General features: G+C 37.4%; 1 protein-coding gene across 28 annotated transcripts in view; it reads right to left on the bottom strand.

The window, feature by feature from the left end:
* Positions 1-1,390: 1,390 nt before the first annotated feature.
* EMSY (EMSY transcriptional repressor, BRCA2 interacting) overlaps positions 1,391-17,978 on the bottom strand; it is a 110,429-nt gene continuing 93,841 nt past the window's right edge. For 6 of the 28 annotated variants that reach the window (XM_055282988.2, XM_055282989.2, XM_055282995.2 and 3 more), the window contains 7 exons: positions 17,296-17,460; positions 15,410-15,565; positions 13,725-13,766; positions 10,994-11,145; positions 8,552-9,115; positions 7,087-7,587; positions 1,391-3,432 (listed from right to left, as the gene is read on the bottom strand). In XM_055282988.2, coding sequence (XP_055138963.1) covers positions 3,238-3,432; positions 7,087-7,587; positions 8,552-9,115; positions 10,994-11,145; positions 13,725-13,766; positions 15,410-15,565; positions 17,296-17,460 — 1,775 coding nt within the window. In that variant the 3' untranslated portion in view covers positions 1,391-3,237. The other 22 variants (XM_055282991.2, XM_063641325.1, XM_055282997.2 and 19 more) reach the window with 10 other exon arrangements.

The raw sequence follows: 17,978 nt of genomic DNA, 5'->3' as shown, positions 1-17,978 counted from the left end.
TCATTAGCCATCAGAGGAATGGAAATTAGAACCACAATGGGGTACCACTTTACGATTCACACATGAGGATGACTGTAATCAAAAAGACAAATAGCAGCAAGTGTTGGCAAGGATGTGGAGAAACTGAAACTCTTATAGACTGCTGATATGCAGTCCCTGTGGAAAAGAGTCTGGCACTTGCTCAGAAGGTTAAACAGTCACTGTATGACCCAGCAATTTCACTCCTAGGTATATACCCATAAGAACTGAAAATACGTAAAACTTGTACACAAATGTTCCTAGCAGCATCATTCATAATAGCCCAAAAGTGTAAACAATGCAAATATCCATCAACTGATAAATGGATAAACAAAATGTGATATATTTCACACAATGGAATGGCCATAAAAAGAAATGTAGTACTGACACATTCTACAACATGGATGAACCTTGAAAATACGCTAAAATACGCTATGTGAAAGAAGTCACAAAAGACCACACATTATATAATCTCATTTATATGAAATGTCCACATTTCTTACGGCATATCCATAAGAGGCAGAAAGTAGATGAGTGGCCACCCAGGGCTGGAGTGACGGTGGTGGTGGTTTCAGTTCAGGATTTCTTTTGCGATTAATGAAAATGTTCTCAAATTGATTGTGGTAATGGGTTGCCCAACTCTGTGAATATACTAAAACCATTAAACAGTATACTTTAAATGGGTGAGTTTATGGCATGTGAATATCTCAATGAAGCCCCCTTTGGTTTTTAATCCTCTAAGTTCACCATAAACTGCATCTGCAATACTAGGCACTTATTAAAGTTTACTTTAAACCAAATGGGTTTTTCTTATCACTGACTAATAGTTGTTAGGATTCTAAAAATTCTATAGCATTTGCATTGTAATTTGTTAATATCCTTCAAAGAGATGATTTTAAATTACTTTTAAATTATGTACTTAAATGTGGAATACTAATAGATATAATGCTAAGACTTTCAGTAAAGGGATGTCTGAAAATCCATATATGGCATCATCATCTATCCACTTAATAAAAAAACCTAAGTATTGTTCTTATTTTCTCCTATCTTCATTCCTTGTATCCATTTCATGAGCAGGAAGCCCTGTTTATAAACTTCATAAGGATAGGATTTCCTGTTTGTTCACTATGGTATCCCCAGTGCACGGAATACTACCTGTCATACAGAAGATGCTCAATTAATATTTGTTGAATAAATAAATGAATGCATGCTCTATTTGGAATTAGCACCTTTAAAAGAAAAATCTTAAATTTCACTTGATAATTTCTTAACATTCACAATTTTTTTAAAAAATGTAGATGATGGCACTTTTATTGGCCATTCCAATTGCAGAAACATATGAAGGCTAAATTCTCAAGGGACACAGGTATGCTATGCTGCCAAAATATGTAGAACATAACTTTATTCAAGTTTGCTCGTTACTTGATCCATGAATATTTAAAAGATACTTTATTTTATAAAAACTTAATCTGTAAGTAATGGATTGACCATAACAGAGGGCTTAACCTGGAATACATGGATAGGCTTAGAGGCCCATGAGCCCCTAAAATTGTATGCAAAGTCTAACATGTATTTAACATGTTGCATGTGTATCTTTTTGGTGAGAGTTCATAGTTTACCAAAGAAGTCTATGACCCAAGAAACGTTAAAAAATTACTTAACTAGAAACAGTCACAAAGCTTTTTAAACATGAATTTGTACAATAAAATAATATCCAACAGCTCCATCTATGGGTAAATCATTATCACCTAGCAGAACTAGTGACAACCACCAGAGATCAGTGCATCTTATGAATGCTTGTGTTTAAATCTTCAGTGTCACTCTAGTGGGAATTTATTAACTATAGTATCACAGCTTTTTTTCCCCCCCAGATGTAGATGCAAGAATTAGGAGACTGTTGATGAATTCTACTTACAGTACTTCAGCACCAAAAAAACTCGGCAGTTATGCTGATAAATGTATGTACAGTTCAACATTTGTCAGTCTTAAAATGCTTATTTATAGTGAAATCTATATAAAACCGTTAAAAACTTTTCTATTTACATTTTTAAAAATGAAAAGTATAGTTTCCTTTGCCACAACTTGTCAAAACTCTTACCCTCCCACCCCCTTACCCCTTTCACTCTACTTGTGACAGACAGCGATCACAAGACCAAAACATATTGCTTAAACAAACTGTGTCCTAAAAAGATAGAAGGTTTAAAAACATTACATTTAGAACTGTAAATGAACTTTTTATACATTTCAAAGGGGCTTAAACAAAAGTATGTAAAAGTTATTTTCAAAGTCTCAGTCCAATGTGAATGTGCAATTTCAACGTTAAGAAAGCATCATATGAATGAATAATTTGTTTTCTTAACATGACCGAACATTTCCTTTAGGTCTGAAAATGTTTCTTTTCCTCTGCTTCGCAATGAAACATTTTTTAGTAAGTTTTCTTAAAGGAAGAGGGAAAGTGGGGAGACACGACAGTGGAAAGCGTAGGCAATCCTGGTTTACAAAAAATTTGTCAGAAGGAGTACGGCCTGCTTTGAAATGTTTACACTTAAATAAATAGAAGGCAAGTGTGCTGCTTAGAGCACAAAGGAACAATACAATAAATTAGCACACAATTGATAAGAATGCACAAGCCACCCAAAAAGTACTTCCCACTGGTTAGGGATCTGATTTCTACCATCCAACAAGGATTCTTTAATGCCAGTATTATTCTAGGTGTTTATAAACTAATTATGAACTGAGCAAATGTAAAATTTTAACCAATTCAACACTTCCAGGGATTTGCAAAAACATACAAGTTTTTAAAAAACTTTTCCTGACACATCATTTCAAAATACAACTATTCACATTCTCCTTTTAGATGGTATTTTACTCAGTAGAAACCAGTTGGGAAACATTCACAGGAAGTCTCTTTCCACTGCAAGACAAAACTTCTTCACCGGCCACGATCCAACAGAGAAAGAAGACCAGGTCTTAAGTCACTGTAAATGTGCAGCTTTTTTTTTTCCTTTTTCATTTTTTTTTTTAAAAAGTACATTCCCCTGTGAGTTTTATCTTGTTTTAAAAAGCTGCTCCTGCAGCAATATCTTGTTGAAACACTGCTGTTTTAGGGTCCACAGCCTAAGTACGGGCAAAGTGCTCTTTTTAGTCATCAAAATACAAGGGTTTCCCTGGACACTTGGTAACCAAGCAGGTTTTAAAGTGCACTATTGTGTCCAAACACTAGGACCGTTCAGCAGAGCTCTGAGAAGGGCTGGGTTCGGTTCCATCCTCCGTGCTACTGTCTATGTCCTGCTCCATTGCTGTCTCCTCATCATCCAGCTGTTGACTAGTGAAGTTGTTTAGCTCAAGAAGCCCACTGGGTTCCACCACCACATTGGAGCTGGAGTGACAAGGAATAGCATACTGAGGAATAGCCTGGAAGAGAAGACACAGGAGAATCTTTATGGTAAGAAAAGGTAGCAGAATAACTTCCCCAACAATACCAAGAAAAAAAAAAAAAAGAAAACTGACATTTTTTGGACAACTGGACAACTACTACATGCCAGGCACTGTGCAAGGTGCTTTCACACATCATATTCACTAAATCCCATCATATTCTGCTAAATCCCTGTGACAACACTATAAGGAAATTATTATTCCCATTTACAAATGAGGAAACTGAGAGGGTAGATGACTTAACCAAAGTCACACAGTTGGTCAGGGTTAATGCGAAGATTCAAATCCAAATCTTGTACAACTGAAAGCAATCTTTCCACTCCTTTATGGTGCCTCTTCTAACAAAGGAGGCCCAAATCTATTGCCTAATTCAAGAGAAGAACTTTGAATGAAGCTTTCATTTGATTATTAAGCAAATGTAAATGTAAATGTAGCCTAATTTGGCCCTTTATTATCTGCAAGAGGAGTACCAGTAGAAGAACACTTGCTGTAGACCTCTGTGTAAGTAAATGTCATAGGTATACTGCCTTATCAGATTCTTTTTCCTCTTTATTAGACATCCTTTAAAAAGGTTTATCAGTTCATGTCATACTCTTGTTTAAAACTCTAAAATTGTTTCCTATTGTACGCGCTATATACAACCAAACACCCTACCATGGCTACCAGCCTCATGCCAAACTCACTTGTACCTTAGTGCTTTTGTACTAGTCCTTCCTCTCTTCCTGGAATATTCTTCCTCCAAATCATGGCATGGTTGGCTCTGTCCTGTCATCTGCAACTTGGTTCAAATGCTTGGAAAAGCTTTCCTTCCATGACCACCAACCCAAAAGTAGTGGGTTCATCCCACCCCCATCTCTATTACATTCTGTTACATTTTTGTTCATTGCATTTATCATCTGTTAAATTGTTTCTTACTCTTAAAATGTAAGCTCCAAGAGAATGTGGACAGAGCACAGATCTTGACTATCTTACTCATTGCTAGATGCCCAGAGCTTTGAACAGGGCCTGGCACACAGCAGAGGCTCAATAAACACTTGATGAATAAATATACATTTTTAACATTAAAAACCCCAGATCAAAGTTGAGTATCAGCACTTTGCAAATATACCTGACCAAAATAGCCCTTTACTGGGGAAAATATAAATTACACTATCAAGAAAATAATGCAAGATGTCTACACACTGATTCTGGAGTCACGAAGTTCTGTTTGTTTGTTTCTGCTCCTTTTTTCCACATACCTGATAATTGTGTAAGACTATTAGACAAGGTCAAGAGGCCTGGATTTTAGTTCAGCTCTGTCTCTGGCTTGCTGTGGGCCTCTGAGTAAGTCACTCTACTTCTCTGAGCCCCACATTAATCTTTTGTAAAATAAGATAGTTGGAGGATACACTGTGAAGATCGTTGCAGTTCTAAAAGTCTATGAATTCCACATATATAGACTTTTTTTATAATAGAAGATACATCTTGTTTACTTCCCTATTCTCAGCACTTAGCATTGTGCCTGGAACACAGTAGTTAAACATATATGTGGAATAAGTGAATGAATGAATGAACTAACCAATGAATAAAATACAGACTGTCCACAAAGAGCAATGCTTTTCATTCAAAGCATTTAATATCAGACATGTTGAATTTTTATAGAGCATTCTTCAAGAATCAAAGCACTTTACAGACTCAGTAAATCAATATTTCAGATCAAAGCTAAACATAACTAATAAGACCTGAAAATGCTCTAACAATATATTAATAATGAGTACAATAATAGGAGCTATCTTTATTGAGCATTGCTCTACACAGACACTTGACTAAGGTGCTTTATATAAATTTTCTCACTTAATCCTCAAATCAACCCTGTGAAGTAGATGTTAACGTTTCCACTTCATAGGTAAAGAGAGATACATAGGTTAGTTCTGTTGCCCAAACCCACAGTGCTGTTACATAACGGATACAGGTAGAAATCACATCTAGGGATCTCTGACTCCAAAAGTGTGGTTGTTAATCACTCTGCTGTCCTTACCTCTGACATAGCACACCTAGCACATGGGACATGCTAAAAGCTGGCTGCAAATTCTGTAAAGAACCTATCCATTAACTATCATCCTTGATACATGAAGCAAATTACATTTTCACTCCTGTTTATAAAGTGCAGAAAAATAATTCCCAAATAAGCTATTCAAAATGATTTTTAATTTATTAAGTATAGGAATCTAGGCCCCCAGTAGGCATGATAATTTTGGTAAAAACAGTAATAGTTACCATCTGTTAGACAACCACTATGAGCCACGTACTGTGCTAGGTGCTTGATTTTGTGTAATCCTTGTATCAATCCTGTAAAGTAGGCATTACTGATTCCCATTTTACTGATGAGAAATCCAAGGCAAAATGACATTAAATAGCCTTGCCCAAAATCATACAATGAATGGCAAAGCCAGAAAACCACTCCTTTTCCACCACACCTTACCTCTTCAGGAGAAAATACAAAAAAATCACAAATCCTTTTGTCAGGAAATATTTACTTCATTTACATTTGTTTTTACAAAGGGAAACAAGTAATTTTAATAATTCAATGGCCATTTCTACTTGCCTTTAAGCACTTCCTCCATACTCAATTCTACCTTAATTGGTTTAACATTGGTCAATTTGCATTCTCCCATAGCTTGGGATCATGGCAAAGAGAAAGTTTACCATAATGAATTGATGGTAAATCCTAGGCTACTCACATTTCAATAAATCCAAATTCTCAATTAACTAAAATGTGCTATTCTGATACCTTCCAAGCTATATATCTGTTTAGCAAAGAATGACAAATGTCAAGAAAACAACCTGATACCTTGCAAGGAGAGAGGGAGATAAAATACAACTTCTAAGGGGTAGCCTGGACTCAGTAATTCTTTAGTCTTGACCTATTATGCATGACAAGAGATGATTTTTAGAATCAAGGGAATGTGAGGTACCATCTATTATCAATGAATAATTCTACTGTGTTAATTAGCCTGTACTTACCAAGGCATGACAGTAACCAAACAAGATTTTTTAATAACAATAATTGAATTAAACAGTAAAGTTCATGGTTAGTCCCCAATTAAATATAAACATTATTTAGAAATATCGCCTTAGAACATGTCTCTCCAGACATTGCAGTTGAGGTTTGATTGTCCTGAGTCATAAATTTGGATCAAGAACAAGAACTGTTTTTCCAAGAAAAAGGTCCCCCAAATTAACTTGAAATAGAAGTGCAATCCAGTTACATTCCAGAATTTTTTGAGCAAAAATTGAGGAATACAAAATTTGAACCCAGAAACTTCCTATCTTCTGGGTTGACTTAATGAGTGAACACATTGGCAAGTATAGCTTGTATCTTACAAAATCAAACTGACACATGGGCTCTTTATTGCCTTTACAGTGTGCTGGGTGACAATGTCTATCAATTTTCTGATTCTCTTCCAGAAAATAAATAAATTTGTATTTTTGTAATAGGTGTTAAACCAAATTTGTCAAACACCATCTCAAAGATAATATCTATGTCTTTCTGCTGTCTTGGCTTGATTCTTCCTGTGACAAGTCAAAAACATATCAAACAAACCCACAACCCCCAAGATGCCCAAGATTTCTCATTTTCCTTCCAATTCTTACCTGGATGATAATTTCTGCTGGACTCTCTTCAGCTTTCTTTTGGCCTACATTCTGAATACGCATGAACTGGCCTGTCGCAGGCACTGCTGGTGGATCAATTTTCCTTGTTGTTAGGGAAGAGCCAACAGTGGATGGACTCGAACAGGACTCTCTACATTTCTGTTGCTGGGGAGTGGAATTCGCCATCCCTGCCACCACCATGTGGGTGGAGGGTAATGATCCTGCTTCACCAGTAAGCATGCTAGTGGCAAGAGCCTTCTTTGGGGGATCCACTATCATATGTTCTACATTTGTATCAATCTGAGCTTCCATCAAAGACATTTTCAAAATGTCAGACACTGCTGTCTTCTCAGAGGCCTGAATGGGAGATATGCTTGTAACTGGTGATGTCAGCTTAGGCACAGAACTGCCACCAGTTATCTTTGTAACTGTGGGAGGCTGGCGCCCCTCAAAAGTTATCTTTGTAACAGAGGATCCTTGGGTTATAATTGGCTGCTCCACCTGAAAATAAATTGGGGTTGTGTGTGTTATAGCTACATCTCTTTGAGAAAATCTAATCAAACACCCCAGACAATATGGCAAAAGAAACATTTGTGCGCTATACTAGGAAGACAGTTTTGAAGCTTGCTGTTTTAAAAAAAGGGCTGGATAGGAAGGATCTGGTTACTTTTACAAAACCTAGAGAAAGAGGAGGGGTTGAAAGAACCTTTGTTCAGCCAGCCAAGGTTTATAGCAATAAAGAAAAAAATAGTCTTAGCAGCCTAGTTTTCCTTTGGGATTTACAGCCCTAAACAGTACACCTTTAACCTGGCTCAAATTATTTCATATAATCTTCTGCTTTTTAAAATAAAAAGAAGATTTTTTCCAATCTTTTGCTTCAAAATACATGTATACAAACATATCCTATATATATGTATTTATAATATATACATACATATACATCACTCCAGAGCTACTGGTTTTGCTAACATAATTTTGCTTTTAATTATCCACCAATAATTCCTCTGTAATCTAGAAGATAAATCTAAAAAATAAATTTAACTAGATGGCTACGATATAAACTACAAAGAAAGATGTTCAATGAAGTTCCTTAAAAGACTGTAGTTTACTTAGCACTGTTACCACAGAAATCAGAGTTTACAGGCATGGAAATAAATATTTTATACCAAAAAATAGGGATATCGCTTCTATGCACTGTTGGTCAATGCTGAAGTGATTTCAATAAAAACTGCCTGGAAAATCAAGTTCTGACTGCTATGCTTTTTTTTCTTCCTACATATTAATGCGTGCATTTCTTCCCTAATGTTAACCTTCTGATGGGGCAAAGTAATACCAGCGTAATGAGGCTTTTGGGTTTCCTCTTGCCAGGAGAAAGCACTGATATCATGATAGGGTCGTGATGTTCTCATTTTTTTTTTCCGTGAACAGAGAAGTTTAACTTTACATGCTATCAATATTCCGTTACCTGGCTTGCCGTCTGTTTCTCTGACGAAGCTGGGAGCGACATTTGGCTCTGGGGGGTTTGGGGTTGCACGTAGATTTTTGGTTGGTTCGGAGCCTGCTGCAGTTTAGGGAGCTGCTGCGTGGTTTTCACTGCAAGCACCTGTACTACGGTTTGCGGGGGCTGTGCCATTAAGGTAGGAAGCTGCCTGTCTTTGGCCACCATGGGATGCTGTGTGTGCTGTACATCTGGCTTGGGCTGTGCTTGTTCTTGCTGGAGAGGGGTGAGTTTTTGATGCCTGATGGAAAGCTGGGGCATTTGCGGGAGTTTGTGCTGGAGCTGGTCTGCCTGCAGATGGATGGTCTGCTTCTGTTTAGTCTGGAAGCACTGCAGAGTTTTCACTTGCAGCTGAGTCTGTTCCAGCGGGGGCTGGCTAAGTTTCTGCTGTTTAGCTGACTGTGACTGAGTCAGGGCAGATCGGTAAAACAGACCTGTCTGAGGGTCTAAAGTGTCCATCTCTTCAACCTCGCCCTCCTCAGTTCCAAGTTCCTCGCTGTGTTTGGTAAAAGCAGTGTGACTGCTTAATGCCTAAGTAAAAAAGGCACAAAGTAAGAATGAAATAAGAAAAACATCTACATTGCTACATTTTCCTCTTAACTGAAAAAGACTTACGAGATTCACTCAAAAATTTTCAGAAGAACCTAGAAAGGCCTAGAAACCTCAAGGTGCTTTCTACTGAAACTTGCAATTTCAACTCTCAGACGTAAGTGCTTCGAAAACTGGTCTACTTACTACTGTAAGAAAAGTCTTAAAGGGTCCAGAACTCACAGATTAGAAGAATAAGATGGCCCTGCAAGCACAACCTAACACGGAAAAAGAAGAGAAAGGCTCCCTGGCTCAGGAAACAGCCGTCCGGCCTATTCATGATGTTAACCTGTCTAAAAGCGGTAACCAAGCCATGAGGTCCCAAGAAAAGCCAAGGTTCAGAGAAGCCCACCGTGGCTGTGTGTAGGTCCAGTGCTGTCTGGAAGGTCAGGGAGACTGTCTGAGACCCGTGCCTGTCCCAGTCCCCACAGAGAGCCCCCTGCATGGGTGAAGATCATTCTTCAGGCTTCACCAAGGTCTGCATGGAGCACCTCTCGACTAGCATTCCTCGCCCCTTTGCTCAGATCCCAGAGCCCTGGCTCCCAGGACAGAAGGAGACTGACGAGGGGACAAGAGCACTCCTGTCAGTAGAAAGGCAAAGTGCCCAGTGTCAGTGCTAAGTGTTGTGAGGAGGCATCAACTTGAGTGACATGGTTAGGGCCAGCCTGTCAGACCTCTCTAGGTGTCTGGAGAAAGGTCAATATCACGAGCTGCCAGGTGAGGGCTGGACTCCAGGCTGAGACCTGCTGCCCAACAAAAACTCCAGCCAGTTGGCTTCCCTCAATGACATAGCAAGATCCACCCTATCCCCATCCTCCCTACTGCCTTATCATATGCTACACTTAAATCCTAAACTATAAAATTTTGAGATTCAGTTGTGACTCTCCCCTATATCATAATGACTTTGCACATACAGGCTTTCAATTCAACATTCTCCATTGCCTTTCTTTCCAGTAGTTTGCCTACAGTTAGATTCATCATCATGTGGGTGATGGTGACTTACGTGACTACTAATGGTAAGTCATGCTTTAATCTGATATCCATGATATAACTATTTAACAGAGGCAGTTCACTTTGGGTTTAAATCCTGGCTCTGCCACCTACAGCAAGTTTCTTACTTTCTTACTGAAGTGAGCATAAAAGTTTCCTCACTTGTAAAAGAGGGATAACACACCCACCTTGCAAGATCATAGTAAGAATCAAACAATTTACTTAAAGCTCAAAGCACAGTATCTGACACAAAATCAACCTATCAACATATTTTTCCTTTTCCCCATTTCCCTTAATACCAGATGTCCTGTTTTACATTAGATTTATATTCTCAACTTTCTGTTGCATCTCTTCCTCTGTAAATGACCACGTATAGTTAAAAAAAATCAAATATTTATTTTCCTCCTTATTCATGTTATTATGAGGATTCATTATAAAAGCAAAAAAAAAAAAAAAAAAAAAGCCACAAACCCAGCAGCAAACAGCTAAACAAGCCAAATGTTATTTCATTTGAAAATCTTATTTACCTCGATGATACATTCTTCCACAGTAAAATACACAAAAACAGTGACCAATCCTGATGTCATTAGATTCATCTAGACATTCTCACCCTTTTGAAATGGTAAGAGTTCACAGATTTAAGAATACTGTTTCAGAATTATTTTCTGGTGTTAAGACTCTTAATTCATTTCCTTTACTCATTTCTTAGAAAAGAATTACACAAACACTCTACATTCCAATTATTTCTCCTTTTAAAATACAAGATGACACTGAATCTTATTTCAAGCATGGGTAGTTACAGAAGATAGGAAGAAAAAGAAGAGATACAACCTGCTGCATAATGTGGGTGATTGCTCCAGGGGAAGATGCTGGGATGGACTTCACCACCACCGAAGTCTGTGTTGCGGTCTGTGACTGAGCCACATGCTGGAGCAGGGTCCGCTGGGGCTGGGAAGGCTGTTGGGGCTGGGAGCGATGGCTGACTGAAAATAGAGGAGGTGATGATATTTCTCCAGAAATCACCACAGCATCTGTAACCAGTAGTCATTTTAAACAAATGTCTGTGAGCTTGTATCACAGAAAGAAAGTGTAGTATTGTGAACTAGGAGGCAGAAGACCACAGTCTGCCCATCTATGAGCTGTGTGACTCTAAGAAAGTCTCTTATCTTCTCTGAGACTGTTTCCTCATCTGCAAAATGGGAATAACAGAGCTATTATAAGGATGAGATGAGAAATGTATATGGAAGCACTGTGAAAACTCTTATCACAAAGGAGGAACAAACCCCTTAAAGTTGCATCCTCCCATGAGCTGTACTCACTTTCTCCAATGACTTTCATCCCATTAAGGTAACAAAGCAGTAATCAATTTCTGTAATCCCAAAATAATATCTTTAAGGAAAGTAAGGCAATACACATTCTTTAATCTCTTGGTCTCAGTTCCACATGCAATAAAAACATTAGTAGCATTCACTCCTTTGTATTAAGTGATTCTGTCTCACAACCTTACAGTTCCTAAAAATCTAAAGGTCTGGGTGATAATGCAGAAAATAAACTGAATCAAGAATCACACTTGGATCCTGTCCTGTTCTACCATCAAACAGCCAAGTGAATTTGAAGAAGGCTAATCATCCTCTATTAGCCTCTAAAACTTAAGAGGTTTTGTTTTGTTTGATTGATTTTATTTTAATGAGATAATAAAAGCTTGATGTTTCTACCTAGAAGAGGACCAAATGAAGTAACAGACTGAAAAATTGTCCTTAAACTATAAAGTACTAAACAAATATAAAGAGTTAACAAAATAATAGAAAAATCTGTTCTATCACCTCAAATTTAGCTCACCTGGCACAAACGGGTAAGAGTGCAGTATAGGAAACATCCCTGCTCCTTATTCTGTTGCTACAAAGGTCCCATGAAGTAACCATCTATCAAATTTTACCAGCTTCAACTTCAACTTTTTATTCATTCATTTATTTATTTATTTTTGAGACTCAGTCTTGCTCTGTTACCCAGGCTGGAGTGCAATGGCACAATCTCTGTTCACTGCAACTTCCGCCTCCCAGGTTCAAGTTACTCTCATGCCTCAGCCTCCTGAGTAGCTGGGATTACATGTGTGCACCACCACGCCAGGCTAATTTTTGTATTTTTTAGTAGAGTCAGGGTTTTGCCATGATGGCCAAGCTGGTCTTGAAATCCTGGCCTCAAGTGATCCACCCACCTCGGCCTCCCAAAGTGCTGGGATTACAGGCATGAGCCACCACACTCGGCCTCAACTTCAACTTTTTACACAGTCCACAGAGCTTTAAAAATGCATATGATTATTGGGAAATTAACCCTTTGAATTAGAAACAGATAAAAATACAACATATCTGTAAATTAGCTAAGGCTTTTGGGATTATTGAAACTCTCAATAATCCATGATTCTAATGTTCATATACCCCGATCTATAATTTCAAATAGCACTGATTTCCTGTTTAGAAAAGTCATAGTGGGGTGTTCAAGAGTAAGATGATCACTATGGAAATCAATGTAAAAACGCCATTTATGTATTATAAGGACTAACTTTAAAACTATCCAGTGAAATATAAATAGGCTTTATTTTTTATGACATATTCTATCTATATTCACAAATGCAGTGTTTCTATTGTTGCTATATGTATATCTACATGTGATTTGAGATTATAGGCAGCATCACCAGTATTCTTTTATAAATGTTCTGTAGTATCTTACAATATTTCACAGTATGCTTTGTATGCACGTTAAATTATGTGAGTTAATAAAATCTTCCATATGTGCTCAACATAACCGAAAAAAAGATAGTCAAGGTTTACACTAAAACAACAATGACTGAAGTAATTTACAATATGACTGAGTAGAAAAAACAAATTATAATATTAAAATTAAGCAAATTAATGGTTTTTAAACGAAAGCATCAGAAATGAATGACATGTGAAAATAAAAAATACATTTCAGATGAAATTATCAGATTATATGGAACACTTCTACCACCCATATTAATCTTCATAATTATTACATTAAGCATTTTTTTATTAAGAAGTGAAATGGATTTTAAAAAGATCAACTAAGTCTATTTAAAAATAATTATCCTTCAACTATAAATTACTTCACGGTAATTCTCCAGAGTTCAGGAAAGTTAGAGAGAACTAGCACCCGCTGCAGAATGATACAAAGGGCAGGCCAAGCAGCTGGCTTTTAAGTCAAAGAAAATGCTCAATATGGCTGTGGATATCATGGGTGGAGATTATGGAAGAGGGTCACAGAATAAACACCTGGAAAATAGCTGAAGTGACCTTAACTGGGCCATATAAACACCATAAAGCAGTCATTTTTATTATTTTAAAGAACTCTTTTTTCCACTGTCAAAATGCTCATTTCTGAGAAAGAATTCCACTATTCTACAAAAGAAAAATCTCTCTTCTTTTCACTAAGTGGAGCTTACCTTTCCTCTACCAGATGAGAGTAGAGCGCATCCATTTAAGTGGTTCCCCCCAAAACAATCATCTTTTACCTTCAGTGATACTACAAATGGATGCACACCACTTACCTAGAAGGGGAAAAGCAACCTCTGTCCCCTCATCAGTGCGTTCTGAAAGGATAAGTAAGGGAAGAAATCATAGGTCTTTTTATCTGTTCACCATGCAAGAATCTAGTCTACCCCCAGAGGTTATTTACGTTCCCCAGAATACTGGCCTCTGCTTTAATTAGCTTTTTGCTAAACATCTCTAAAGAAAGATTCTAGATGGCTTTCCATATCTTACCTGGATTTTCCCCTTTGGCAATTTTAACCCATTAGTCTTTAATAATATTATCTCCTAAAATGATGCCAAAGAATTCCTTTCCTTTTTGGTATTTATGTCCTTCAATATCTGTAAGTTTATGTTCTCCTTTAATCACTGCTCAAGAAAACTTAAGAAAGGAGTCCTCTACATATTGCCTCATAAGTCATCTCTCTTAAACCCTTTAATTATTCACATTACTGCTCTCTGAACTATTTCAAATTTCAAGGTAATAAAGTGTTCAAAAGAGAAAGCAGTATTCCAGGTCTAATCAGAATAGGAGAGAAATAATCTATCTTGTTTTATTTCTCTATATATGCCATCTAAAAATCTCAGTGTTTTGCTGCCAGACCACATTTTAAACAAATACCTAATCTGCTTTCCACCAGAACTTGTAAGTATTTACATGGATTTAAGGGTTTTTTTGGCTTGTTTTTGTTTTTATTTTGAGACAGGGTCTCCCTCTGACACCCAGGCTGGAGTGCAGTGGCACAGTCTCAGCTCACTGCAACCTCCGCCTCCCGGATTCAAGGGATTCTCATGCCTCAGCCTCCCGAGTAGCTGGGACTACAGGCAAGTGTCACCACACCCGGCTAATTTTTGTAGTTTTAGTAAAGACGGGGTTTCACTATGTTGGCCAGGCTGGTCTCAAACTCCTGACCTCAAGCAATCTGCCCACCTTGGCCTCCCAAAATGCTGGGATTACAGGCGTGAGCCACTGCACCTGGCTAAGGTTTTCTACTTTTTGAAAAATATTAAAAGGACCGGATTTTATTTCTTCTTTCCCCCTTGACCCACCTTCCCACAAAACTAAAAACTCTAGATGCATAAAAATACTTATTCTAGGCCAGGTGCAGTGGCTCATGCCTGTAATTCTAGCACTTTGGGAGGCCAAGGTGAATGGATCTCTTGAGCCCAGGAATTCAAGACCAGCCCGGGCAACATGGCGAAACCCCATCTCTAGTAAAAATACAAAAAATTAACCAGGCATAGTGGCACACACCTGTAGTCCCAGCTACTCAGGAGGCTGAGGCAGGAGGATCACCTGAGCCCAGGAAGTTGAGGCTGCAGTGAGTCATGATTGCGCCACTGCACTCCAGCCTGAGCGATGGGCGTGAGACCCTGTCTCAAAACAAACAAACAAAAAACAAATAAAACTCATTCTTAGACAAAAGATATTTTATCCTCTCCCTACAACTGTTGCTGTATATTCACAGTTGTTATTTACGGCTGACTTGTAGTTTTGTATTACCTACAAACTTTGTAACATCCTATTTTTTTTTCCTAGTCATTAAAGACAGGGTAAATCCCAAGGATGGTGTGAATTTGCTCTGAAAACAAAGAGGAAAAAGGCTAAAAATATAAAGAATATATTCTCTCCCATACAATCATCCCATGAAATCCAGAAAGGTAGTTCTCCTACCTTAATACTATGTTTTAAGAGGACACCTACCAGTAGTGATGTATTCAGCTACTAGTTCTGACTCTACCACAGCAATTGATGGACTCTCAGGAGAATGTCTCTTTTCCTGGGTCATCTGAATAGGCACTGCCATTTGACTGAGGTCAATAGTGGGTTGTCTTGGTTTAGATTCCAATTTTTCCTTTACTGCATAAAAAAGTCAGGGGAAAAGTTAACTTTTATTACAAACAAGTACCAAAACCAGAGTTGTCCACAGGAATAATGAACCAGACCTCTGGGGTGCCACACTGGCAGTGACTAAGTAGACAGTGAATTGAAAAGAAAAAAGCAGATTGCTATGTATGGCTGTTTAGTGCACAACTTGCATAACCATACTCAGCAGCCTAGTAAAAAGGACTCACATACAATAACACAAAAATCATCTCCTTTTTATCTCTAAGCCAAACAACTGAATTTTTATCTTGTACACTCTCCTTAAGGTATTTCCTATACCCTTCTTCAAGGTATTCCCTGTGGTCTTGAGTTCATCAACCTAAAAACAAAGGGTGAATAAGCAGTACATAACATGATTTGCTCTAGGACACATCTACCCAGAATAGCACAACACAGTGACTAGTTTAATTTGAGCTATTAAAAATTCAAGATATCTCCAAAGGAATGTTACAATGTCTTCAACAATTTTTAAAGAATACAAATTTTCATTGTTAGAAAAAAATGGCTTCTCTGTTTCTAGAAAAATGTCTGATATAACAGTCTGGAATCAAGAATGATTTCCATTAATAGATTCATTTTCTACCTTGTTATCAACTTTTCTACAAAATCTATGCGTTCAAAGTCCCCACTCTATAAGGCATTAAGAGAAATGGCTCAGCATGTCAACGACAAAGAACTGAAGAAATCCCTAAGGTCAAAAATAACACTGACAGAAGGATTAACCAAAGACTTACATTAAATGCTAGTAATCTTTGGATCAAACAAGGTGGAAGTTACAATAAACGGTAACCAGTAACTAAGTCCACTGAATGTTCATACCCACTGAGTACATAACCTGACAAAAATCAAAACAATTAAACAAAGTAAGTAAAATAACAACAACAACAACAAAAAGTCACCCTACAAGTAGAGAGGACATTGAACTAGGAACCAAAAGATGAGTCTCACTCTGCCACTAATCAACTGGATAACCTCTCTAAATCTCATTTTACTTATCCATAAAATGAAAGGTTTGGATGACGTAATTGCTAAGGTCATTTAAATACTCTGAAAATCTTTGACCTACTATAAAGGAAAAGTCAGTATAACTTCCACAGGTTTGTTCTAGAGTTTATCAAAGATATTTAGTAATTAGAAATACTTATAGGATCTAGTTATATGAGGACAACTTTGCATGACAGCTCAAGTGGCTAACCTATACTATTCAAAGAAATAAGTCTGAAGATAAAATTAAAACAAATCAGAATGTTAGCAAGGGCCACTAAAGGTGTTTTGTGCTCTACCAATATAAAGGAGGATGGCAAGGCCCTTCAGTCTGCCTCCTGCTATTCTTCAATGCAATTGGCAACTGTACTGTATCTAGCCTTGTGCTTAGAAGTGATAGAACTACTCCTTTCTAGTGCTAAGAAACAATAGGACTGTCCATTTTAAGCAAGAGACAAAGAAGACAGAGCTGTCAATTTTTTTTCTCTTTTCTACAGATAGTCTATCTGTACTTCAATATTCCTGTGCACATCTTACTGAACTCACAAGTAAACCAGACTGTACCAATGATTATAGACAAGTCCAGAGGGGGGAAATGTGCTCAAATAATAGCAATAATAATAATAAATAATAGTAATAATAATAACAGTGGTAGTATTTTAGCACAACCCGTCTCTAGAGAAAACATGCTTCATTCAATTGAGCATGTGAATTCATACCTGTTGTCTGTTGGAGTTCTAACAGAGCTTTGATTGTTGAAGTAGCTGATTGTGATTCACTGGATACATCCTGATAAATTATGGTAGGGCTAGTCTCCATTGCAATCTCATGTTCTGACCAATCCTGACGCCGGGAAGCAATTACATGAACTACAGGCTGGGAATCTGTTTTATATTAGTTAAAAAAAAACAAACCCTATAAACAAAGTTTCTCTTAAAAAAAAAAAAACAATTTTTTTGTCTGTTTGCTTATCTTTCTATTTATTGTAAACTTCATGCTTTATCTCCCCAAGAAGACTATAAGCCCCTAGAAGGCATAATGTCTTTCACTTCTGAATTCACTTATTCATTCACTCATTCATTGATTCCACAATAAACTGGACACTTATGTGCCAGAATCTAGATATGGCATTGAAGATATAAAGGAGCTCATAGAATAATCAGAGGATGCTCAAGAAGCACATAATCTGGTTGGGGAGACGAACATGTAAAAAGACAAATTACAATTCAATGTGATAATTGCTATTATAAATAGATATGCATATGTGTAGGTGAGTGCATGTTTGTGTATAGTAAGAACAAAATGCTGTAGGAGTCTTATTTTCTCCAATGCACCTGAAAATATGTGTTGTATTACAGCCTGAGCATTCTGTCAACACTTATTGGATGGCTGAATTACTGAA

The sequence above is a fragment of the Symphalangus syndactylus genome, chromosome 6 (genome assembly GCF_028878055.3).
Source record: "Symphalangus syndactylus isolate Jambi chromosome 6, NHGRI_mSymSyn1-v2.1_pri, whole genome shotgun sequence".
Lineage (NCBI taxonomy): Eukaryota > Metazoa > Chordata > Mammalia > Primates > Hylobatidae > Symphalangus > Symphalangus syndactylus.
The sequence above is the reverse complement of the archived record's forward strand: the minus strand, read 5'-3'. Positions and strand labels throughout refer to the sequence as shown.